The 26,650-nt window shown below is 34.9% G+C and overlaps 2 protein-coding genes across 2 annotated transcripts in view; one reads left to right on the top strand and one right to left on the bottom strand.

Annotated features, from left to right (window-relative positions):
• The first annotated feature begins 557 nt into the window (after nt 1-557).
• Nucleotides 558-10,404, top strand: LOC128987270 (uncharacterized). Its single transcript, XM_054408030.1, has 3 exons — nt 558-692; nt 9,316-9,454; nt 9,988-10,404. Exons 1-3 carry the CDS (start codon nt 617-619, stop codon nt 10,280-10,282), a joined length of 510 nt encoding a protein of 169 aa, XP_054264005.1. The 5' UTR covers nt 558-616; the 3' UTR covers nt 10,283-10,404.
• A 3,654-nt stretch (nt 10,405-14,058) lies between these two features.
• Nucleotides 14,059-26,650, bottom strand: part of LOC128987706 (CAD protein) — a 97,938-nt gene continuing 85,346 nt past the window's right edge. The window contains exons 34-39 of the mRNA XM_054408700.1: nt 26,031-26,287; nt 23,136-23,277; nt 21,497-21,567; nt 19,540-19,718; nt 16,485-16,689; nt 14,059-14,364 (exon numbers count right to left, since the gene is read on the bottom strand). Coding sequence (XP_054264675.1) covers nt 14,167-14,364; nt 16,485-16,689; nt 19,540-19,718; nt 21,497-21,567; nt 23,136-23,277; nt 26,031-26,287 — 1,052 coding nt within the window. The 3' untranslated portion in view covers nt 14,059-14,166. The remainder of the gene's footprint in view (nt 14,365-16,484; nt 16,690-19,539; nt 19,719-21,496; nt 21,568-23,135; nt 23,278-26,030; nt 26,288-26,650) is intronic.

Genomic DNA, 26,650 nt, shown 5'->3' with positions numbered 1-26,650 from the left:
AACACTTTTTTTAGTTATACCAAGTTAAAAAAGATTGAATAAGAAATAGCTGAAATATTACAATTTTTAGTTCTAAAATGGGGCAAACCTGACTAGCTCAACCTTTTTCTACCCCATTTTAAATGTGAAAAAAAATGGCAGATAGAAAGAATAGAAAAAAAGAATAGAAAGAAGCGATTTTGGAAAAAAATGTTATTCTTGCTTTTCTCTTTATTTTGACGCATAGAACCATTTCCCGGAATTCGGCTGTTTACTTACGGGACACCATGTATAAAGTGGTCAATGTTGTCCCAAAAAGTTTGTAATTACAACTGTCAGTAACCATAGGAAACTAAAAAGATCTTTTTGACAAATTTGTATACCTTTTATAGTGGAAAGAAATAAATTTAATTTTTACTTAACAAAACCCTTGTACCCAATACAACCTGTTTCCCATTTAAAGGAAGGAAAATTCTTTCTAATAAACAAGTGATAATCTGAAACCCCTCAATATAGCAAAGATAGTGATATCACTCAAGGAGTAAAGTCTGGTGATGTATAGATGAACGTGACCTCGGTAGTGATAAGAGATAACGGCAGACAGCTGGTCAGTCAGTGAGTAACTCTCAGGTCAGACATGGCTAATGTCACAGTGGCACCTGTTGTCGTACCACCAGTGGCACCTGTGCCTACTGAGGATGCTATCTCAGCTGGTGAGTTATCATCAACATCAAAATTTGCATAGGTACTTTAATGTATAATCAATCAAATTTGTTTGCTCTTACAATATTGAGTTCATTGTTTGGACAGTTAATTTTAATGAATACCAGCTGCTGTACCCATGCTTTGCAACGATCTTCTTTGCAACTATGATTTTTTTAGTAAAAAAATGGTGACAGCTGGTCCATATAGATCCATATTTCTACTTCAGTATCCAATAGTCAATGGCTAAACATTGTAAAATTTCTTGTCCTGCCATGGAGACCAATCAATTTTTAATTTTGAAAACCTCACCTCAAAACTTAGAATGTATGTCAGATAGTCTCTGTAAATTAATTCAACATTCAAACTAAAGACAAATAATAATAGCTATTTACCTTACAAGTGTAGTAAGAGGGTTTTTACACCACGCAGGTGAATGTTGTGCAACGAGCGGAAGCGAGTTGCATAATTTACCGAAGTGATGTAAACACGCTCTTGCGTAACGTGTAACGTACAAGATTTTACCTGACCCGACAATATACAATAGGTTACGAACAATATTTTTCATTATCCATTTCACTCATCTTCTAACAGTAACATTCATTTACAAACAAAAGCTAGGTTAGGAAAATTCTTCAAAACATAACAATAAAATTCAAGCGCACAGCTGATTTCTAGCGTTGAACGTCGTTGGCTCCATAGAGGTATATTTTTTAAGTTAAGCACTCAATGTTATTTAAATCGGTTTCATTACATTACCGAGTGAGTTTTTTTTTCAACTTTACATCACTCGAGAAGTAACGAAGTTATATACATCACGCTTGGGATAGGGAAGTTTAACATGGCGGGTTAGGTAAAAGATATTTAATGCTTTAACAAACTAACATTCATTTCACATTAGAACAATAATACTCACTAGTAAATATTATTTTCTCCATGACAACAAGAATCAATAAAGATTATCCAAATATAAACAAATAAAAATGTTCACAATATCAAACAGCTGATAACTAATTTGTATTACAAGCACAGCCTCCTCTAATACAAGGCTGCGGCAAGACAAAAGTGGCAACATTGCTATCCAGGCAAACCGAAAAAGCTGTAGCACTAATTTACAATGGAGAGTAAAGAATACTTGTTGATTGTGAGTCAAGAGGAAATGCACTCAGTTTTTGTTAGTTTTAGTGACTTTTGCCAATTGTAAACAACTGAACGGCTCATTGAATCTTAAATGTTTATATTTACACTTTTCTTATTTTTGTTATTACCAAGGCAATAGAAATTCATTTGCGATTAATAAACAAATAAAAAATGAATAAATTTAAACGTATTTGAAAACATAAAAAACTGTTTCATTAACTTTATTTGATCTCCTAAAACTTTTTGACTCTACCTTTTGATATTTTATTCAAAAAACTTGAATTTTTTAGTATTACAGTGAAACTTTATTTTATTTAATCAATATTGAAATTTTATTTAATCAATAGAATGCATGTATCTGTGGAGGCAATCAGTCAGATTGGTTGAAGTAGTTGTTCCACAGGGCTGCACAGGGTCAGTTTTGGAACCCTTCTTGTTTTTAATCTAGATAAATGACCTGCCGAGGAATGTTGATGTAGACACTGTTGTATATGCTGATGACACAACTTTGATTGCAACACATAGAGATATTCATGAGCTATGAGCTTGATTTAATTACTAATGAATCAATAACATCAGCAAATTGGTTTTCTTCAAATAATATGATTTGTAATAAGGAAAAAACAAAGAAAATTCTCTTGAGTATATCCCCCACTTTACAATCAATTAAAGTCAGCAGTAAAGTTATTAGGTTTCCAAATTGATTTGAAATTGGCAAGAGCACTTAGAAATTACATGTAAAAGAATTTCCAGAGTAAATTATCTAATTTGAAAACGCAAGAGATTTTGTTAGCAATAAATACCTTCGTGTTACTTATTTTGGGTTTTTTCAATCACATACTTTTTACGGGATTATACTATGGGGATACTCCCCCCACACCCATAAAATTCTTTAAAAGCAAAAAAGCTATACAAACAGTCTGTGGGGGGAGATAGCATCATCCCTGTGGATAGCTGTCAAATTTTTTTGTAAACCTTAAAATTATGACCGTAGTAAATTTGTATATTTTTAACGTACTCCTCTACTCTAAAGCTAATCTTTATCAATTCACCTGTAGAGAGAGTATACATTCTTACAATACAAGAGGCAAATCCACTCTAGATATCCCTGCCCATAGATTGGCCAAAAAATATAATTGTCATAAAAAATGACATTTGGTTTTTTTTTTTAAATTAGGTTTGGCAGCAAAACTGGTTCCTTTCAATAGGTTTAAGTCCAAAATGTTTGAGTGGATGATCAACAATCTATATTATTTTGTAACAGAGTATTTAATGTCTAATGTTTAACATGGATTTTTAATTTAGAACCCACTATTTTTCTAGTTCTAGTCTTTATTTCTGTTGACTTTGTCAATTACAACAAAACTCTTGATTCTTGATACTAGTGCCGCGGCCTCGTATAAGAGGAGGCTATGTCAAGGTGCGTAGCCCGAGGAAAACTGAGGGAATGAATAGGTCTAAGACATTCCTAGATATGTGGACCATATTTGTGCTTAGTTTTGGCTACATCAGTTTAGTATTTTAGTCATGACAGCCACTCAGACAAACAGAGAACAGACAGACACCACCTAAATTTTATAATAGTATATAGATGAACATTTCAAACAAAAAGTGTAATATTAAATGTTGATTCTCGACCTGTGTGTATGAGGCCAGACCAAGCTTTTTTAATGGTCATCAGTCGTTCCTATGGAAATTCTAAGATAAAAAAAATAGCCCATCTATCGATGAACGTGTCTCTAAGAATCATTCAAATCAATTGATCAGTAATATACGGGCTACTATTACATGTTCTGTGAAAATTTTACAAAATTAAGTAAAAAACAACACAAAATATTAAAGTTATGTAAGTATAGTTTTCAAATTCTATCAAGCTTATTTTTATGACCACCATGGGAATCGCAGGAACTTTCTTCAGAGGGACAACCTTTTATTTTGTTTCATGGGTAAATATTTCTAGGAACATTACAATTTTCAAATTGAATTGAGGTGTCATCAGTATGAATAATTTCACCAGTATATTTTCTTCTAATTAAAAAAATTAAAAACGTATCATAACATAGTTAAAACCTACAAGCAAGATGTCCTATCAAAGAAAGAAAGAATGAGAGCTCAAAAGTATGTTTGCTAACGCCAGCGGTTTTTAAAAATAAACCTGATGATAATGTAAATCACTTTTATCATTACAGTATTATCTAATTATTCAGTTTCATGACGTCAAACCCATACAATTGTTGTTGTTTGGAAATTTGCGGTCAAACAAATTTGATTTTGTTATCTTTCTTGCAATGGATGATAAAAATTCTGTAATTATAACAATGTTTATAAAAATTGAAATCATTTAAACGTTGAACGCAGCAAACTTTTTAACGAGCTGGTACTTCCGTATTTTTCTAACCATTTGATCTCTATGAGAGAATTAGGCCTATGGAAATCAAACTGATTCAATCTCCTAAAATAAAAATTCCAGTCCCCGAATCCATTGTCCAGCAATAGCACCACTCTAAATATTGAAGAAGGTCCATATCAAGTTACTGAGGGTTATCATCCCTCCAGGAGATCATTCTCTGGGGCTTTGCACTCTCAAATTAAATTTACCTTCTAAACTCCCACTTTCACTTGCTATACTTAGTTTCCGAAATTATTGATTGTGCTAGAAAGATATTTTAACACTTTTAAACTCTAATGTACTGGTTGTCCCAAAAAGAATTGATCAAAAGTAAGTAAGTTGACATAAATACTTTATAACTAAAGATAAAAAAGTTAACTTTTTATAAATTTTTTTCCTTAACATCAAAAGTTTGTCCTACCATTGTTACACCACCTAACCTTCTCCAATTATCATGTTCTCCGATCATCATGTTTTAGTCGAAGAAAGTCAAGTCAATGTTTCAGCTTTCATACATTTGAGCATTGTGGCACATTTCATTAGATAGGTATTTTCCAAATGCTTCCTTTATCTTTGCTTTAAGTTCATCCTATGTTTGAGAACGGTGAGCGATATCATTGAATATGTCAATGACGATATCCAAACTTGATGTTTCACAAACCCTAAGGAATGAAATTCACACCACAGATTTTATCTCTATACTAGCTGGCCCGACAGACGTCCTGTCCTAATTTGGTTTTATGTCAAATGCTCATTCATTTTCAAGATAAGCTCGTTCGCATGGCTCAATCACGTCCTGGTTGAAGCTCGTTCGCTACGCTCACTCACCTTTAGGTTGGAGCTCGTTCGCTGCGCTCACTTGCCTTCAGGTTAGCTCATTCGCTACGCTAACTCGCCTCCAGGTTGAAGTTCGTTCGCTACGCTCACTCACCTTTCGTTTGCAAATTAGCTGTTGCCATAAATTTAAAAAAATAATAGTGCTGCACCCTGTTGGTAAACCTATTACATTTTTAATGCTATTGAACATCACAGAATCAAATTGTTTAGTTGAACCAGCTGTTAAGATTCTTTAATTCCATTTAAATATGAGTGAGTACTCATAAGTTTAACATGGGAAACTCCAGAGCCACTGGGGTGGAGCCCTTTTGACGAATCTGCAACAAACTTCACACAAACCATCCTTGAATAATGCTTAAAAATACCTGAAAGTTTCATTACAATCTGTCGAGCGGTTTCGGAGTCCATAAAGGACAAACAAACAAACATACATTGGATTTTATATCCTACTAATCCTACTAATATTATAAATGAGAAAGTTTGGATGTATGGATGGATGTATGGATGTATGTTTGTGACAAGTGAACGCGAAAAATACTGGTCGGATTGGGCTGAAATTTGGCATGATGATAGCTCACATTCCCGATTAACATATAGGCATATTCTTATTTCAAAAATCCTTTCGGGCTCCGCCCCAGTGGCTCTGGAGTTTCCCATGTTAACCTTATGAGAAATGGAATTATTGAATCTTAACAGCTGTTTCAATTAAACAAGTTGGTTCTGTTCTATGATGTTCAATAGCATTAAAGTTACAAGGATTACCAAAAGGGTGCAGCACTATTATTTCTTTTACATTTATGACAACAGCTAATTTGCAACCAAAAGGTGAGTGAGCGTAGCGAACGAACTTCAACCTGGAGGCGAGTTAGCGTAGCGAACGAGCTAACCTGAAGGCAAGTGAGCGCAGCGAACGAGCTCCAACCTAAAGGTGAGTGAGCGTAGCGAACAAACTTTAACCAGGACGTGATTGAGCCATGCGAACGAGATAATCTTGAAAATTAAGAAGTTAAACGGGGCAAAGCAGCCCGCGGGTTACAGCTAGTATATATATAAATCAAAAACTGTAATTACATATTTCAAACTTAATGTTTTGGAAATTAAAACAGGTTAACAATGGAACAGCTGATTAGCCCTACTGTTATTGTACTGAAGGGTACCAAAAAATACTTAAAGATGTAAGCTTTAAAACTAGCCATAGTTTGCTTTTCTACGACCCTTGGTAACTCGTATCTTAAGCTGTAGATTTGATTCATTCTTTTTGGGACACCATTTGATTGTTCTTTGGGGTGTATTATTGTACAAGGTTGTAGGGTAGGCATTGTAGACTTTACAGTTGTAAAAACTACTCAAGCTATGCTGCGGGATAAAAGCTAGGGTACTGTACAATACAAGATAAGGATTAAACAAGTTAAAATAATAGGAAATCAGTTAAAATAAAATACTTGACTCAATAGAAATGAATCCAAGATCAATAATTGTAATTAAAAATTGAATAAATACAATGATAGAAGATGAAATTAAGGTAAATTTGAAGATGAGAGTTGTGAACAAAGAAGAAATATTTGACAACAACTGAATTAGAAGAACAATATATAGAAGTTCTTAAGAAGATTATTAATGTATACTATGTAAATGCAGCATGTTATGTGATGTCTCTTCACATTCGAGAGGTCTGAGTGATTATCAGATTTTCCATTCTGAGGTAAAAGTTTGTATGGTTGCTTTCCTCACTTAAGAGAATGTCGGAATGGTATCCTCAACGCCAGGCAGAGTAGACTCTGTTTTACTAAACTTTCTTGGTTTATCAAGCCCCCCGTGGTTAAATAAATACTGTATCTATTTTTACAATCTTATTTTACTGTTTTTCTAATCTTCAAAAAATTATAAGATAAGTTGTTATAAATTCATTTCAGGACGTCAGCTGATAGACACAGCTACAACCTTTAAATATTCTTTAAACAATTTTCAAAATTTTTATATGGCCCTTTCAGTGGAGAAAAAAATTTTATTGGAAGTTTCCATTTTAAACCGTTAAATATGGCTATTTAGTTGTTCTATTGTAAATTAAATATCATTGAACTTTACTTGCTGCAATATGAACGCGGTCATTAAAAAAATTTTGAAACATCGGTAGCAGATAACCCACTTTATTTGATAACTTTACCAATGAACTTAGTAATAAGTTTATCAAAGTTGAAGTTTGTAATACATTTATTACCTAAAGTCATATTGTATTGTTATTGTGTCATCAGTAACGTATAATTATTTTTTTAGAATAAAGTTGTGGCAAAGTAAAAATATAAAATTTGTCATTGCTTAACTACTTTGCAAAGTTAGCAAATTCAATATTTTCTATTACTGAAATTTATACCTGACTTTTTGGCAAAAGGAAAATTTCTTCAAAAATCAAAAGTTTACTTTGGTTTGGTTTGAAATGTAAGTGTCCCTTGAATCTTTCTTGCACTAATAGTCACGTGGTTGTGATATCACAGTTTGCAGAAGCAGATATCAGTGTGAGAGTTGCCTTGCATCACCTCCTTTGTCAGCTATCTTCCTTGTTTGATATGCGTTGTCCCTGTTGTTTGCTGTAAGGTTATCAGTTAAGTCACGTGGCTCAGTTTATGGTGTTTTCATATTAGGGCTTAGTAGGTAGGCCTACAGAGAATATGGACTTACTGTGTTATTGAAAAAGGTGTCTTGGTTAGGCAAAAGTAAAACTACGCTTGCAGAATGTTAATGCAATGACATTTTTAAAAAAGAAATGGCACTTTATTTCATTTAACTTTTCTAATAAAAATATCTGTGTATGTATCTACCCTCACAATTGAATAAAAATTGTTAGATGTTTTTACTTTTATTTTATTATATTCAGTCAAATGAAAAATGTTGAGGTTTATAGATAATGGACTACCGTACCATTGATTTAAATAAAATACTGATAACAGTATTTTAAATTTAAGTTGAAATTACGCTTATAAAATAAGTTTTTAAACTAACTCTGCTGCTAACTCTCTTAACTCTGCTATCATGTAATAAACTTATCATTCTTGCCTCAAAAAATCTTTGTCCATTATTAATTTTATTAACATCTGACAAAGCCATTTTGGGTAGTTGAGATTATTTAAGAGGAATTATGTTACTAAAGAAAAATACCCCCGCCGCAGCAAACCTGCAGACTAAGCGAATTTCAACTTGTCTGATTACATTTTTACTAAAATATTTCCATAAATTAGACATATTATTCCCTATTTAAATAACATTAGATTTAACAAGTGCTTAGGTTTGCTGCTACGGGGAAGGTAAAAAGTGTTTTTTGACCATACATCAATAGTATAGGATGAAATAAATAAATTTGCCAAATTTTATCAATTTATGCCCATAAACAAGTAAACTACAACAATTTTCATTTTCCATATAAGAATAACATGGGAATTTTTAATTACACTATTTTTGAATTTTCTCCGTGACCGTTAGGCATACAACAGCGTTTCAATATACTAAATTATTTATTTTTTTAAGATCTACAAAACGTTTTAGAAAGAAATCGCAAAATTTTTTGTTTTTAGGTTAAAAAATGGGAAAAACCCATTTTTACCCCATAAAACCCCCCATAATCCCCCATTCCCATGGTCCGATTATGCTGGATCGCGAACTCGTTCGAATAAACGTAGGTTTACACGTTTGTACCAAATTTCACCAAAATCGGATCATTTTTGCTCGAGTTATCGCGCTAACGGACACATATATATATATGAATTTGAACGGATGGTGTTTTTGGCCTCTAGGGACCTCAAAATGAAAAATTAGATCGGTCTCGGGTCCAGGTCTTACCATGAGTACTACGGTAATAGCTTATTCCCTATATGGGAAATTCGCTAACAAGGTTTAGAGATTTTTATTCTGCCATTAGGCATACAAAGATGATGTATTTAGAAATTGTCAGTTATGGAATTTAAATAAATATGAAACTAAATAATATGACCCAAAGGGTAAACAGTGTGCAAATTATTCTTGTTGGAAGAGTTAAAAGGTTGAATATCTGTTCCTTCACAGCTCTAAAACACTATAAATTATCCTCTAAATTTAGTTTTTAACTAATGTGTCAGTGTGTCTTCGATATAATCTCTTTGTCAGTGTTAGTGTATCATGAAGTTGTCTTGTTTCGGCTGTGCCAAGTTATCCCGTGTATTTATAAGACAACTAATCGGGCTCACTGCATAACCTTCATGTCCATAACAACATTGTATTAACTTTTACGTTTGTTACAGCAATACCTAGTGCACTCCCAGTATTACCTGCAGGACAACTGTCGGTGTATGACATCATCTCTATGTCGGTGTTGGCAGGAATGTTCCTCACATTTTGCATTTTTATGGTTCTTGGACTTTACTGCGAAAGAAGAAAAAGGTAAGAACTCTATATTAGATCTAAAGAATTATTAAATAATATTGATTTTTGTTGTTTATCCAAGCCGTTGGTACTGTTTACAGGTTTCGTAAGCAAACAGCCCAAACCCTGGTCTAGTCGCTACTTACCATCAACCTTTTGTTGATGGCAACAGGGTCCAGAACCAATCTCCGTTAAATATTAAAATGAAACTTATTGAACATATAACATTGGGGTCTATATTGCATTTACTCCTTCAGTCAAATTAATTTTTGATTTGTTAGGTTAGGGTTGGGTGATAGAATCAAATATATTTTTGCCATTATTTTTTTGCTGACAGAAAGTGGGGTAAATCTATAATTAAAAACTGAGTTTGTGTGCTCTTTATTACTATTTCTTACTTATATATATTATTAGTTATATGTAGTTAAAAAGAATTACTAATATAAAAAATACCGTAATATCTTAGTAAAAACAATACAGATTTCAAAATAATTTTTTAAAGGTTCTAACATGTTTTATCGAAGCTTATTTTCATTTTCTACACTTTCCAGGAAAAGGTACAACCCATATGAGTGGAATACCAGTTCAACACCCTTCGCAGTTCCTTGGTATCTCTATCAAATGAAGCCTTTTGGTGAGTCTTCACAGGAAAAAGACTCTCTGCTATCCAACAGCAGACATACAACCATCAACATGTACACGTCAAAAAACAAAGCTGACTCCAAGTACCCCAAAATAAAACGCAAGTTTCCGTATTTTGTGACAATACCCGAAGAAGAAGAGAATGATCAGGACACATATAGGTTACAAGGGAAAATGTTTCCCAAATCATTCCCACATTTCTAATGTAAATAGCCTCTGTACAGTTTTGTGATAAATTATTATTCCTGTGTCGTTCTTTGTGCGCGTTGTATTATTTGAGTTGTAGTGTTTTTAGAAATAAAATTGTGTTTATTTTTATACAGTGATGGTGGTAGTTTTCAAGGCATTTTTTATTACATCCATAGTCCAATTATGAAAAAAAAACAAAGTTAAAAATTTGTGATTAAATGACCTTTTAAATGGATAGCAAACTTTACTGAAACCTACTGAATGCGTAATTTTGAATTGAGAATGATTTAACAAATGATGAATTTTGTTCCATACCATCAACCTTTTGTATAATCATTATACAATCTAAATTTATCAAATAGAAAATAAAATTGGCATGCATAATATACTTAATTTTCTTCTAACAGAAGTACAGGATTTTTTTATTAAAACACAACCCAAATTAAAAGTAGTTTTACTGTAAGTTGATATCCCTGTTTTCTTTAATTATTTGTCTATCAGCTGATATGCATTGTTGCATAGTTATCTATGAGGTTTAGTGATACTGTGTACAAAGAATTTACTGCAAAAAAGACTCAACATGGCGGTTTTAAAGGTCAACGAGTATCTTATACTGTAGAATAATATGTTAAAAGTAAACTTTTGGTTTTATGCCAAGAGAGGTTCAATAAAAAATTTTCAGGTATAATTTTTAATCTAGAGTTTTCAGTTACGCTGGAATCAATTAACTCATTTAAGAGCCATATTGTGCAAAAAAATTTAAGACTATTCAACAAAAAATTGTTTTTTGTGTCGAATTTGTTACCAACAGGAAACGCAAACGGTTTAAAAAACGATCGTCTCTGCATCGTCTCGTTCATGAAAAAATTATCATCGGCGACAAAATCTTGAATATCTCCAGCAGTCGTGAGGTCACCTCCCACGGTCATGTAAACAACATGACGGTCATCCATAATCGTGGCAAAATCCTGGACATCTCCCGCTGTTATGTAGACATTATCGTAGTTCCCCGCGGTCACGGAAACGTCATCATGGATCGCGGCAAAATCAGGAAAATCTTCCGCGGCCGTTTAGACGTCATCATTCCCATCTTTCGTGGCCACAGAAACGTGGTTGTCGTCTTCCACGATTGCGGCAAAATCAGGAATATTTCACGCTGCCGTGTAGATGTCATCGTCGTCTCCCGCGGTCACAGAAATGTCTCAGATAAGGCGTCAACTAAATAATTCAAAATTAAATTGAAGCAGTACCTCATCAACAAAGCTATTTATTCTTTTGATGAGTTATACAAAGTAATGTTAATTTTTGCATTGTTAATTCTAAGAAACCTTTGTTTTTCAATACCCGTATTTGACACCATTTCTGTATGTATTCTATGCTACAAATATATTTCCTGTGGCCGTGTAGACATCGTAGTCTTATCCCGAGAGTCACGGAAACGTCATCATATCCATGGTAGAACCTACATACCAAATTTCATCAAAATCAGACCACAGGTGTAGTCCCTAGCTCTGTACACATCCAGACACACAAACACACACACACACAGACATCACTTCGAAAACCACTTTTTTGGGTCCAGGGGGACCCAAAACGAATATATCCACTCAAAACTCAAACTCGAAAATTTTGACGAAAACAATACTTTCTCCATTAGGGGGAGAAAGTAAAAATGTGGTTCGGATTCCACTATAAACTGTAGGTCCCTTAGTTGCCATTAGCTGTATGGGCTATTAATTAACAGCTGTGTCTAAGGAATGTCGGCCTTAGCCACAAACAAGACTACAAGATTGCGCCACTCATCCTACACTCATCTCCATTCATACTTGACTTGAAATACCTACTTTGTATGGTCACCATTTAATAGGAAAGTATTTAAAGTATTTAAAGATACAGTGTGAATGCTTCACATGGGTCGGCTAGAGCTTCCGTGTAAGTCCAACATGATTATTATATTATAAGATGGATAATTAATTTTTAAATGAATCATTTATTTTAAAACCATTGTAAGACTTAAATGTAAAGATAAAAATAAACAAATCTTCTTCTATACATTTGTTGTTGTTAAAGACATTGTATACATTCTATGAAAATGACTATATTTCAGTACGGAGACCAGAAAGATTGATACCATCTTTGATTTCTCGTGTTTGTTTTCTATGAACAACATGTACATAAGATAAAATACATGACAGAAGCAAACGATTTTACATCATTCTCGTTGTAATTATTGAACTGGGTTCTCTTGTTCTTATAATGTTGATGTTGATAACATGTAAAAAAATCGCATGAGATAAAAATTATTTTTTGTTTTTAAATAAAAGTACAAGGATGTTTTAAGTTTTAGTAGAGAACATAACCATTACTCTATCTATACAGTATTGAAATTTGGCTCATTTAATGACTGAAAACTACTATAATAATAATATGTTTTTGTTTATTTTCCCGTTAAGATAATATATAGATAATTTTTGAGTCTGGCTAAATACAAGCCTAAACAAATATTTGTACTTAGTGAAAGCAATGCTCATTTCATATTTAAAAGCAGCTATATAATTTAATTGTTTGCTATTTACAAGTAAAATAGTTAACATGTAATTTTACAACTCCCATCTCTAAAAGCTGATTCACTCAGATGTCAATTGAGGACGACGAAAATATCAAAGTTTGGATGTTATGGGTAGAATTTAGATTGCAAACATGAAGATCTTACTTGTTAAGCCTCAACTAAACAATGTAATGGAAGTTCAACAGCGTCAGTTAATTAGATAATTACTAAAGTAAGTGGACATATGACATTAAGTTGAATATTTGTATCATAACATAATAATATACAGGGTGATCAACTCAAGGAGGCCACCATTGGGATATTGGAAACGGTAAGAATTAGAGAAAACTTTAAGTAGGGGACATTCCTTAATTTTTTGTGGAAGTTCAAAATATGAATTTAGTTTTTTTGAAATTCAGCCGCCATTCTGCAATAAGGCGGCCGACTTTGAAATTTCTTAGGGAACACGCATATTTTATCATATTTTTTGTTTTCGGACAGAACATGCAATTCAAAACCTTTTTTATTCAAGACATTTTTTCCATAAACCCACTCGTTTAGGAGTTACACCTATGAAAAAATTACTTCCTGTGTACATTTGGCATCATGTAGCTCCTAAACGAGTATGTTTAGAGCGAAAATGGGACGAGTAAATAAGTCTTAAAATTGTATCTACATTCCAAAAAGACAGTTTTCCTGTTTTCAAGTTTACTGCCATTTTGGAAAACGGCCGCCATTTTTGAAATAATAGAATACATATTTTGTACGTATTTCATGGTCTTTATGGAATGTGGATGCAATTTTAAGACTTATTTACTCTTCCCATTTTCGCTATAAACCTACTCGTTTAGGAGCTAAATGATGCAAAATGTACACCGGAAGTCATTTTCTTATTGGCTGTAACTCCTAAACTAGTGGATTTATGGAAAAAATGTCTAGAATAAAAAAGTTTCTAAATTGCATGTTCTATCCCAAAACATGATAAAATATAGGGTGTTCCTTAAGAATTTTCAAAGTTGGCCGCCATATTGGAAAATGGCGGCTGAATTTCAACAAAGTAGATAAATTCATATTTTTAACTTCTACAAAAATTAAAGGAAAATCCCCCATTTAAAGTATTCTCCAATTCCTACTGTTTCCGATATCCCAATGGTGGCCTCCTTAAATTAATCACCCTTTATACACAAAATTTTATAAAATTTCAAAATGTCACATTGAGATGAAAGGCAAAAAAGTGCACTCATTATGAAATCATAATATATTTTACTATAAAATATTCAAACAAATTGAGCAAATCATGGAATGTTTCGTTACGTGATGACGGTGGCTAGATTAGAGGGAAGATAAGTAGTTAGGCTCTTCCGAGGACCATGGCTAGCAGTGCCATGCGGACGTAGAGTCCACACTCTGCCTGTCTGAAGTAGGCAGCCCTGGGGTCCGAGTCCAGCTCAACACTAATCTCAAACACCCTAGGTAGAGGATGCATCACCACCATCTTGCGTTTGGCCTTGGTCAACAGCTGAGGAGTCACCACGTACTGGCCACAAGCCTACATGAAGGATTAGATTACATATTACCTACACTTTAGTCTTGTAGTGATGTGTCGATACCAAAATTGATCGATTGTCAATACTTATACCGATTCCTGAAAGATCGATTCTCGATACAGATACCATTTTTAAAATTATTTTACCAAATTTTCTGAATGGATTGGTTATACTTCACCGCCAGCGGTTGTGTGTTCTTTGCTCTCTGGGATCACTGAAAAATTTTAAATATCTTGCTCAATTACAGAAACAAATTAGGGAAACATCACTGTCTTTTTTGGCTCTGGAAAAATAATGAACATCTCCCAAAGCCGTTTAGACATCATCATCAACTCCTACGGTCACAGAAATGTCATCGTCATCCTGTGTGATCACGGCAAAATTATTTAACATCACCTGAGGCCGTGTAGACATCATCATCATCTTCCGTGATCGTGACAAACTCATGAACATCTCCCGCGGCCGTATGGACTTCACCATTGTCTTTCGGGGTCACAGAAACTTCATCGTCGTCGTCCGCGATCACGGCAAAATCACGATGGTTTCCAGCGGCCGTGTAGACATCATCTTCTTCTCTTGCAGCTCATGGAAATGTCATAATCATCTCTCACGGTCAAGGAAACGTCATCATCGTCACCTGAGGCCGTGAAGACATCATCATCGTCTTCCGCGATCGCAGAAAACTCATGAACATCTTCCGCGCCCGTGTAGACGTTATCATCGTCTCTACTGGACATGGAAATGTATTTGTTGTCGTCCGCGATCACGGGAAAATCAAGTACATGTTCCGCGGCCGTGTAGAGATCATAAACATCTTCTTCACCGGTGTAGACGCTGTCATCATCATCTTTCGTAATCTCAGAAACTTCATCGTCGTTGTTCGAGATCGTGGCAAAATCATGAACATCTTCCGCGCCGGTATGGTTGTCATCATTATCGTCTTTCACGGTCACAGAAACTTCATTGTTGTCTTCCGCGATCGCGGCAAAATAATGAACATTTCCCGTGCCTGTGTAGACGTCATCATCATCTCCCGCGGTCACAGCAATAGTGGTAATTTTCTGATCACACGGGTGTAACAGGTATCCATATCGGAATCAACTTTTGACGATCGATTCTCAAAATCAATTCCAACAATTCTATTCTATATATCAAGTATTTGGTGGTATATAGAATCGGTATCGAGAATCGACACATTTACTGCAACTAACTTCAATACTATCAACATCAACACAATTAATATTAAATATGAGAATTTTTTTGTGAAAACACTGAGAGACAGACACTTAAAAACAGGCAGGTAATAAATGAGACAAATCAAATTTATCAAACATAGTTAACCATCAAATTCACTTAATTCGTCAGCCATTATGATAGAATACAACTGGAACCTGGAGTAGCATATGGTATAATAATTCTACCTTCCACAAGAACTAGCCATTTAAAACCGAGTAGAACCAAACCAGGGTTGTCAGCAGAATCTATAAACAAAATTCACACATTTTTCCCCGTTTTCCTGGCTAAAAAGTACGAAATTCCCGGCGACTAATATAGGCTACTTATAAGGAAAGCCCAATAAAAGTTGTAAAAACAAATTAAAACAATGTTGGTAAATAAATAAAAACCCACATTCGTTTATTAAGGCATCGATTCGAAGCAATACAGCATTTTTCTCTAATCGAGTTGCATCGATTATAATAATCGAAATATATTTGAGTTTTGAATTTTTTTAAATATTTTTGAATGGTAATTTTTTTACCCACAAATAAAAAAGTTAAATTTTTACAAAAACGGCTCAAACGATTTTGATTTAAATTTAGATTTTTTGTTATGGCCCTTTTACTCTAAACAAAATGGTACAACCCCCTATTATGCCGTAAAAATTGTGGTTCAAAGGTTATTGCAGCTTTTGTGAATTCCTCCATAAAATATCACAGTGACCCCCATTGCTTGCCCATGACGAGGGATGTTGACAAGCTAACGGGAGAAAGTATGTGGCGTTCCTTTTTAACATGGAAACTGTTACCTTTTAAATAATTTAAACTTTAAACCTAGTTTCCATGTAAGGAAAGCTCCCAGAAAACATACCCAATAAGTTAAATATCAATCATTATGGCATTACCTTATCATACTCTTCGTGAGAGGAGAACCGTTCTCTCTGTATCCTGGTCATATAGAGGACATCGGTGTCAGGAAGGACCTCCTCCAATGTCCTGTACTCCTGCTGAGAGATGCCCTTGGAGGCTACGTACTCAATGACGTGATCAGGCATGCCCAGACCTGCAGGGCTCACATACTGCAGCTGTACGTTGTAGTGGGTCAGTAGTCTGCAACACAGCAAACAGTTTAGGCGCACTTATTTACTGTACTGTTTACATTGTTTAAGTATAAACAGATTAGTAATAATAATGCAATGCAGTGACAATATTAAATGGATTAAGGTCTTTGAATTAAATAATTTGTATATACCATAAGCTTACCCCTTAATACAATGTTGGGTTCAAGATACAAATCAAGGTGTTCTTTTCTTGGTTTCAAGAACTACATGTAATAAACTAATGTAAAATTGAAACCTATTTGTATCATTATCTCTTCAGGGAACTGAAATAATATGAAAGGTTGAACATATCAAATAATTGGCACATTATCCATTAATAATGGGCGGATCCAAGAAAATGTCGGTTCCGGATCCGGATCTTGAAAAATTCGGATCCGGATCCAAAGATACACACTGTCATAAGGGCGGGTTAAAAAAAACGTAATTAACAGAATGCCAATTTAAATCATACTGTTTAAAATTAAATCGATAATGTTTAAAGGTTAATATATCTTATACACTGAGACATGGCCTTGCCATATAAGTTATTTGCATCAAAAGACAAACACTGACTCATGGCCTTGCCATTTAAGTTATTTGCATCAAGAGGCAAACATCGAGACATGGCCTAGCCATAAAAGTTATTTGCATCTAGAGACAAACATCGAGACATGGCCTAGCCATATAAGTTATTTGCATCTAGATACAAACATCGAGACATGGCCTAGCCATACAAGTTATTTGCATCAAGAGGCAAACATCGAGACATGGCCTAGCCATAAAAGTTATTTGCATCTAGAGACAAACATCGAGACATGGCCTAGCCATATAAGTTATTTGCATCTAGAGACAAACATCGAGACATGGCTTAGCCATATAAGTTATTTGCATCTAGAGACAAACATCGAGACATGGCCTAGCCATACAAGTTATTTGCATCTAGAGACAAACATCGAGACATGGCCTAGCCATATAAGTTATTTGCATCTAGAGACAAACATCGAGACATGGCCTTGCCATATAAGTTATTTGCATCTAGAGACAAACATCGAGACATGGCCTAGCCATATAAGTTATTTGCATCTGAGACAAACATCGAGACATGGCCTTGCCATAAAAGTTATTTGCATCTAGAGACAAACATCGAGACATGGCCTAGCCATATAAGTTATTTGCATCTAGAGACAAACATTGAGACATGGCCTAGCCATATAAGTTATTTGCATCTAGAGACAAACATCGAGACATGGCCTAGCCATATAAGTTATTTGCATCTGAGACAAACATCGAGACATGGCCTAGCCATATAAGTTATTTGCATCTGAGACAAACATCGAGACATGGCCTTGCCATACAAGTTATTTGCATCTAGAGACAAACATCGAAACATGGCCTAGCCATATAAGTTATTTGCATCTAGAGACAAACATCGAGACATTTGCATCTAGAAACAAACATCGAGACATGGCCTAACCATATAAGTTATTTGCATCTGAGACAAACATCGAGACATGGCCTAGCCATATAAGTTATTTGCATCTGAGACAAACATCGAGACATGGCCTTGCCATACAAGTTATTTGCATCTAGAGACAAACATCGAGACATGGCCTAGCCATATAAGTTATTTGCATCTAGAGACAAACACTGAGTCATGGCCTAGCCATATAAGTTATTTGCATCTAGAGACAAACACTGAGTCATGGCCTTGCCATATAAGTTATTTGCTTCTAGAGACAAACATCGAGACGTGGCCTTGCCATATAAGTTATTTTCATCTAGAGACAAACACTGAGTCATGGCCTTGCCATGTAAGTTATTTGCATCTAGAGACAAACATTGAGACATGGCCTAGCCATATAAGTTGTTTGCATCAAGAGACAAACACTCGGGGGAAAAACGGTCTTGTACATGGATACAGACAGCTTTGTGTTAGTAAAAAAATCGGGGTTGTACAGTGATACAGACTGCTTTGTGTTGGTAAAAAAATCGTGGTTGTACAGAGATACAAACTGCTTTGTGTTAGTAAACAAATCGGGGGAAAATCGGTCTCTTACATGGATACAGATAGCTTTATTTTAGTAAACAAATCGGAGTTGTACAGTGATACAGACAGCTTTATTTTAGTAAACAAATCGGGGTCGTACAGTGATACAGACAGCTTTATTTTAGTAAACAAATCGGGTTTGTACAGTGATACAGACAGCTTTATGTTAGTAAAAAATTCGGGGTTGTACAGTGATACAGACAGCTTTATGTTAGTAAACAAATCGGGGTTGTACAGTGATCCAGACAGCTTTCTGTTAATAAAATAATCGGGGTTGTACAGTGATACAGACTGCTTTGTGTTGGTAAAAAAATCGGGGTTGTACAGTGATACATACAGCTTTGTGTTAGGAAAAAAATTTGAAAAAATCGGATCCATCAAAACCGGATCCAGCCTAAGATCCGGAATTTTTCGGATCCGATCCGGTGCCGGTTCTAGCTTGGATCCGGCGGATCCGGTAGTCCGATATCCAGATCCGACCATCACTATTATCCATGTTTATTTCGTTAATGGCACCTTGGATTTTATCGGGGAGATAAATAATTTTCAATTAGACATATTTCGCTTAAGGGTTCAGTAGAATGTCCAATCTAGCCTTTTTCAGGAGAGCGAGCTGGTCTTGTGGTAGATCACGTGACTGGTCCACGAGATCCCAGGCTCAAATCCCACCAACTACCAATGGATTTCGCCTCAGTGATACTGACATAACCTCTAGTCCTAGCTTGAAGTAAAGTAATGTAAAAAACAATCACGAGCCAGAGCTTGGTAAAAAATAATATCCTGCCATTCATACCCCTTACAGACTTGGTCTACCTGGCCAGTGAGTGGACGGTGCGACCATGTTTGAGGTCTCCCACCATAGTGATGGTCAGCCCGTTCACTGTTCCTATCTCCTCTCTGATAGTGAACACATCCAACAACGCCTGCGTTGGATGTTCTCCCACTCCGTCCCCAGCATTTACCAATGGTTTGCGACAGTGTTGTGCAGCCCTCTGCAATGAAATATCAATTGCCACATTTTACGGCTTTCTAACATCATTATTGAGCGGAGCAAAGCAAAGGTTTTTGGGATCAACTTCAATGCAATCTTAACACATAATCTCCATAATGGCTGAAAATATTTTAACCAAACTTACCAAGGTTGTTTTGTCAAATATTTGGATGGTTTATTAGACAAAATCAATTTCAATTTTTGATAATGCCTATATCATTAAAAGTAACTCAAAGTTTTTAAATATTAACATTGGCCTTATGGGTTGCTATGAAGGTTACAAAATAACGACGTATATGTAAAAAAAAAGAATCCTAACAAAAGAATCATTTATGTAAAAATCAAGCCACGACCTAAACACAGAACAAAGGAAAAAGTTTGGATGATGACCACTGATCAATTAATACAGAGAAAGTCTTAAGTTTACATTTAAGTCACAATTTGGAAACGACCACTGATCGAGTAGGTACATCATTGTTTATTTAGGGGTGATAGATCGGTTAGGTAGGTGGTTGTACTACCTTAGGTACAGTATTTTACATTTGATTTACGTGGCTAAAAAAGGTTATAAAACATAACATTTATCTTAAACAGTCCGTCGGTGAATCACATGCATGGATCCATCTCATAAATAGCAAACTTAAACAGGTCCACGACGTATGAAGTGGTGAAGGAAATAGTAAAGGCGAGCAGTACGGAGTGTGGGAACCGTTAGTTAGATAATTGTATCTAAAACACTAAAATGCTATATGGGAAGGGAGGGAAACAGGTCCATGACGTAGGAAGATTTTAATTACTAACCATAATTTTTATATATAAAGTGAAAGCAAAGTTAATATCTCATATTTAAGCAAATAAAGCTTTGCATGAGGTTCTTTTTGGCATAAATGATAAAATCCTTATAAATTTCTTCTGAATTTTGAAGCGGCCTTAGAAAAAAAGTTGCCCCCCATAATTCAATCCCATATTGCAAGACAGAAAAGAACATTGCATAGTATACTGTGAGTTTAGTTTTTAAATCTATTTTATTTCTCAGAACGTAGCCTACATTTGAAAGCAAGCAGTATTTAATTTACCAACTACCATTATTATGTATGTTTTCAATGTTAGCCCAAAAATTTTGCATTTTTAGTAAAGGATATAAATATTATTATCATAAGATGGTTCAACAGTGTAATTTTGCCTATTCTGAATTGTTTGAAAAGACATCACCTGTGTTTTAGAATTATTAAGTTTTAACCCTGGCTGTAAACCAATCAGATAAATTAAGAATAGAAAGACTGAGTTCTTGTTCTCAAAATTAAAGATACAAGCAGCCATTTTGTTATGAGACAGGATAGGATATGCAATATTTTTTAGGGTAAATACAAAATAACTTATTTTTAGAAACATCCTGTAGAGTTTAGCGTATTGTTCCAATCATCAAGCGTGGGGGTGGAAATGCAGAGATTCCTATAAAGCGGCGGTTAAGCTGACGTGCTCTCAAAACAAGGTCGGTTAAAGCAAACTGTAATATTTTACAAGGACATATAGGAACTGTAAAATTAGAACTATTGGTAACATCACTGACTTCTGGATATTGAAATGTACATCTCATCAATGTAAACTAGCTGTAGCCTATTTTTTGTGTTAAAATCAAAAGAATATAGTTGGACGAGTCACTCACTGAGTGCACTACAGACTTTGGTAGACACAGATCTCTTATATTTTGTTCTATGTGACATAAAATATGTTACAGTTTACAAACAGTCCACCTAGCTGTTTAAAAGGTTTACTCACAGCTACAGCACCAGGTTGTGGATGCCTCAACACAATGACGTCTGCATATCCTGCCATCACTGCCACAGTGTCTGGGGAGAGAAATGTCACATATAGTCTCACTCATACAGAGCATTCTTTCAACATTTTTACTTTTACTTAATCCCCCTATAGGCCAACCATAGTATATGGAGAAAGTATTGTTTTCGTCAAGTAGTACTCCCATCACTTACCCATGATAAAAGGTTGTTGACAAGCGAATGGGAGAACGTATATGTCAGATTGCTGGTACCGTTTATTTAATAGGGTCAATATAATGGTTGTATAAGTTATACTTGGTTACTCATACTCTTAGCAATATGGGAGTGCCCCTGAACACCAGGTAAAATACTGTACATGTTCAGGGGCCATATTGCTAAGGGTATAGGAATGTTTTACAATAAAATCTTAAATGTATTCACCATTCTCATTTTAACTTAAGTAAATTTAATGCATTTTTGTTTCCGTTATTTACATTTTAGGCTAGCAATTGATGCAATTTACATTTTGAGAGTAGACCTATGTTAATTTATGTAACGCTACAAGTAGTAGGAGTGATCATTTGAGTGAAGGCTCAGTGGCAGATTAACACTATTTTGTGGGTGGGGGCAGAACCGGGGAACTGTCTAAAAAATACCTTGAAAAACTAGTAGTTTTAGACTCACAATTGTGTAAAATCCAGGCTGGCCAAAGACCGAGAATACCCCAAATTAATTTTGGGGTAAATTAATAACCCTATTAGCGCATGAATAAAAACGACTGTTACAACATTATGAACATTGTCCAATTCGAAATCAAGAACATCTTAAATGGTCGCAGTACATTAGTGAACAATATTTGCAGTCATGGCAAAATCATGAACGTCTTCCGCAGTCACGGTAAAATCGAGAATATCTTCCATTCATGGCAAAATTGAGAACACCATCTGCAGTCACGGCAAAATCAAGAACATCTTCTGCAGTAACAGTATAACCTAAAAAATCATCTACAGCCATGGTGAAATCGTGGCCATTCTCTGCAGTCACCTCAAAACCATGAACATCTTCCAAAATACGAACAATAAATAAACATTACAAAAACATCGGTACTGGGAATACACGATACGCACGGAGGGCAGGTCTAGAATTTTTTATTTATTGTTCGTATTTTTGTTTGTGTGTAATTAAATGTGTGACATTGATAGATTTTAACTTCAACGACTTCCTCTGGAACGAAATTTGATGTCCTTGACAGCCAGATGAAGTTCCCATCGGGAACGAAACTGCAGTAGCTATATAGGCTACAAACGATCACTTTGACAGTATAAGGTATTTGAACCATTATTTATTATTAAACTATGTACAAAATGGACAAAAACAAAAGAATTAATAATAAATGCAAGATTATCATCAAAAGTGATTATAATTAACACAATTCATGTTTATTGCTGCAACCAAGTACACCAATTTTCGAGTAGGCATGTTTGTTATGAGGTCTTTTTCTTGTACACTGACCAAAAGATTTACTACCATATGGTATGAAATTTAGATTCAATGTGGCTGGAGACAAAACAGCAGAAACAAAATAATTAATTCACCGCATGGTTATCAGCAAAAGTGATTTTCAAATTAGTTGAGCTCACCCTCCAGGGTCTCCCCCTTCTTGACAGAAGAGCTGGTCTCATCTATCTGCACCACTCGACCGCCCAGTCTCTGCATGGCTGCATTGAAACTGCTGCTAGTGCGAGTGCTCACCTCGTAGAATATGGACGCCATTACCTTACCCTGTATACATGGATAGTATTGGCATTACAGTTTTTGTTTCATAGACAGTTTTTCAATAAAGCAGAGCTATCATTATCTAGCCTAAGCCAGCCCCAGCAAGGCGAATAAGGGAAAAGATTGGATAAAACAGTAAGTAATGAAAAACACTGAAAAAACGTTTTTAATTGTATTTAAACATTGTAACTATGTTAATACATGTTTAATAACTATTTAAATATTACTAAATAAAAAATCCATAGAGCTTCTGAACTGACAAAGCAATAAATACACACCACAGTAAAAACACATTTACTGAAACAGTAAATGATAAACCAAGCACAGGTCACACACTAAGACTAAGATGAGAGGAATATCATAGAGGTATACAGGTATAAGGATTTGACAAACTGCTTGGTATGTAGCATGCAAAAACAAATGTAAAGTACAGTCACATGCAGACACCTAAAGTAAGTTCTGTGGGTTCTGATTACAGTCTTGGGCGGCAGAAAAGGTTGTCTTGAGCAATATCTAGTCTACGGCCAAGCTTCGCAGAAATAACAAGCAAACTTATAATACTCAATCGCACAGGGCGAGTCGGTTAACGTGGAAGGTCAGATAACATATGAATGGTTAATTGAGAATCTATTTCAATATTTTAAATAATATTTTTGTAGGTAAGTTACTTAGGCCCGATTTCACCAAATTCTCGCTAACGACGGTTTAGTTAAACTTCGGTTAAAACTAACCGATGATTTAAACCACAGTTAAGGAAATCTGATTTTACCAACGAAAACGCGTCAAAACTAACGCTGGTTTTATAAACGAGAGTTTAGAGTAAAATCCAGGTAGCGGTGGCAGTGAACTGTCATAATACCGGGCTGTTACGGGAGCAAGTAAACATAACCTAGAAAATAAATCAGTGTTTATGAGGTAGTGAAATGAAAACAAAACTGGAGAGTGGCTTACAGGAATACAATAGATTCTGAACAAAATAACAACAGAAAGCAAGAATAAATACCAAAACAATTAACATAAGTAAATAAAGGCAAAGCAATGTTGATCAAACATATTCGATAAGGATGGACGAAATTGAATTTTTAGTTCGAGACGAGACGAGATTTTTTATTTCTCATAAAATTTCAAGACGAGATCGAGACGGGATTTCCCTTCTCATACACAACGGGAAATGCACGTTCAAAATTTTTACCTGATTTTGTAACATTGTTAGATGACTGTTTAAATACAAAAATAATGATAATAGGCAAGAATATTTACAATCTTTTATTAAAAAACATCAGCATAACATTTTTTTATTAATCACGCCTAACTTATTAAAAATGCCTACGATTAGGAAACATAGTGATATCAGTTAGGATAGAGTTCAACTTATCCTAAAATAAAATAAATCATAAAATAAAAGCAATACCTATTAATTTTTATAAAATAGTTACTTGTTTTGACTTTTTATAGTAAATAAGAATGCCTTCGCAAAGGAAACGCAACTACAACACGCTCCTGTATTGCGGGTATTGCATTGACTTTCCGCAGGGGTTTTTAATATTTTTTTTTTTTTTTTTTTTTTTTTTTAATTCTCGTCTCAATAAAAATCTCGGCCAAAAAGAAATCTCGTCTCGTGTAACGAGATTTAAAATTTCCCGAAAATTTCCCGAAATTTCGAGATTTGAACATCTCTAATATTCGAGGAACAAATTGGTTGAGTTTTGCGGTCGAGTCAAGACTCAAAATCCAACTTTTTACAGGGATGTTAAATGTTCTGTTTGTTCACTAACCAGTTTGGTACATTTGAAGTAATGAAAAAAAACTGGGGTCAAAAGAATTACAAGAACGAGACACAATAAAGATAACTCAAAAAATACTATTTTATATAAAGTACTAGCACAATAATGACAATTTAGGTTTAGATTTTGCATTAGTTACGTCTGACCGAACACAAAACAATTGTTTGAACGTTGGGTTAGGGTTGCCCAAAGCCAGGAGAAGGAAAAGGGAGCCTATTTTTCGAACAATGAAATAATAAATTTGATAATGTTGGTAGAAGAGCCGGGATAAAAGAGAACGGCTCTTGATCACCAACCAGTTCAATACGATCGCTAGTCGCTGATCACAGTTATACGCCTTAACTAAAAACCTTGTGGGATAACCTAAAGCAATGCACTATGTGGGATAGCCTGAATACAAACCACTGATTTCCTAAAGAAAAAGGCTAAACGTTTTGATAGTTCATATCTAATAATAAAATTAATTTCATCTTTGTTATTAAAATCATTAACCCTTTCTCTTAATCCACCTAGTTCGGCGAACAACATAGGATACTCTTCATTGCCATCACTTACTTTTAAAAGCTAATTCGTACCGTATTCTCTTCTACCATTTTGCCTTTCCATATAAACTTTAAATTTAAAGCCAGCTGATATTTACTTAACGAAGGATTAAAGAAGTTAACCGGTCAAAATTCGGCAGTTAATTATCTAACGACGGTTTAGTCTAAACTAGCTCTAACGGCGGGTGGTGAAATCCGATTTCGTCAGTTAAGAGTTAACTGCAGTTAGAGCATGGTTTAACGGCGGTTTAAGTGCTTGGTGAAATCGGGCCTTAGATTGAAGGGTCCTTGTAAATGTCGAACAATCAAGTTTTTTGAATTTCAAATTGAAATGTTTATGATGCTCAATGAGCATATAGCCATGTACATTGTACACATCTAAATGTGGTCTAACAAGAGCTATTTAGAAACCTCTTTAGCAGTTACACCAAACCTTGAGTATGTGGTCCAAGGGACGATCTTTCAACACGTACACCCTCATGGTCTGGGCCAGGTTGAATATGTCGTTCAGTTGCTCTTTGCTGAACATGTCCACGCTGAGCACATGTTGACCTTGGAGACCATGGGAGGAGGGGTGAGGATGAGGAGTTCCCACAGGGGGAATAGGGGTGGGAGAGACAGGCCGTAGCAGCAGTTGGTGCTCTGTCAGACGAGCCATCCCTTCTGTTTTCTCTGTTTTTCCGTAACTTTCTGCCAACACAATCATCATAACTAATTTAGAATATTTATAAGTACCGTACAGTAATGTGTTTTGAAACATAATTTCTTGTGTAGCGCACATGAAACACCGTAAGCATATTTTAGTTACTGTACTTAAGTTGTTTTTTGATAGTGCTTTATTGTTATTTATTAACCATTGTGAAATTGCACAAACAGCTAATTCCTGATATTAATGAGATCTATAATCTAATTATGGAGGAGTGGGTTTTGTTGTAAATAGAAGAATAGCTGAAAGTGTGATAAGCTTTACACCAAAGAATGAAAGAATATGCAATATTAGATTGAGAGGAAGATTCAAGAATATTTCACTGTTAAGTATATATGCACCAACAG

This window comes from Macrosteles quadrilineatus, unplaced genomic scaffold, assembly GCF_028750875.1.
Source record: "Macrosteles quadrilineatus isolate MER2022 unplaced genomic scaffold, UCM_ALF_1.0 Scaffold_2__2_contigs__length_208266976, whole genome shotgun sequence".
Classification (NCBI taxonomy): domain Eukaryota; kingdom Metazoa; phylum Arthropoda; class Insecta; order Hemiptera; family Cicadellidae; genus Macrosteles; species Macrosteles quadrilineatus.
Note: the sequence above shows the minus strand (reverse complement) of the source record. Positions and strands in the feature narration are given on the sequence as shown.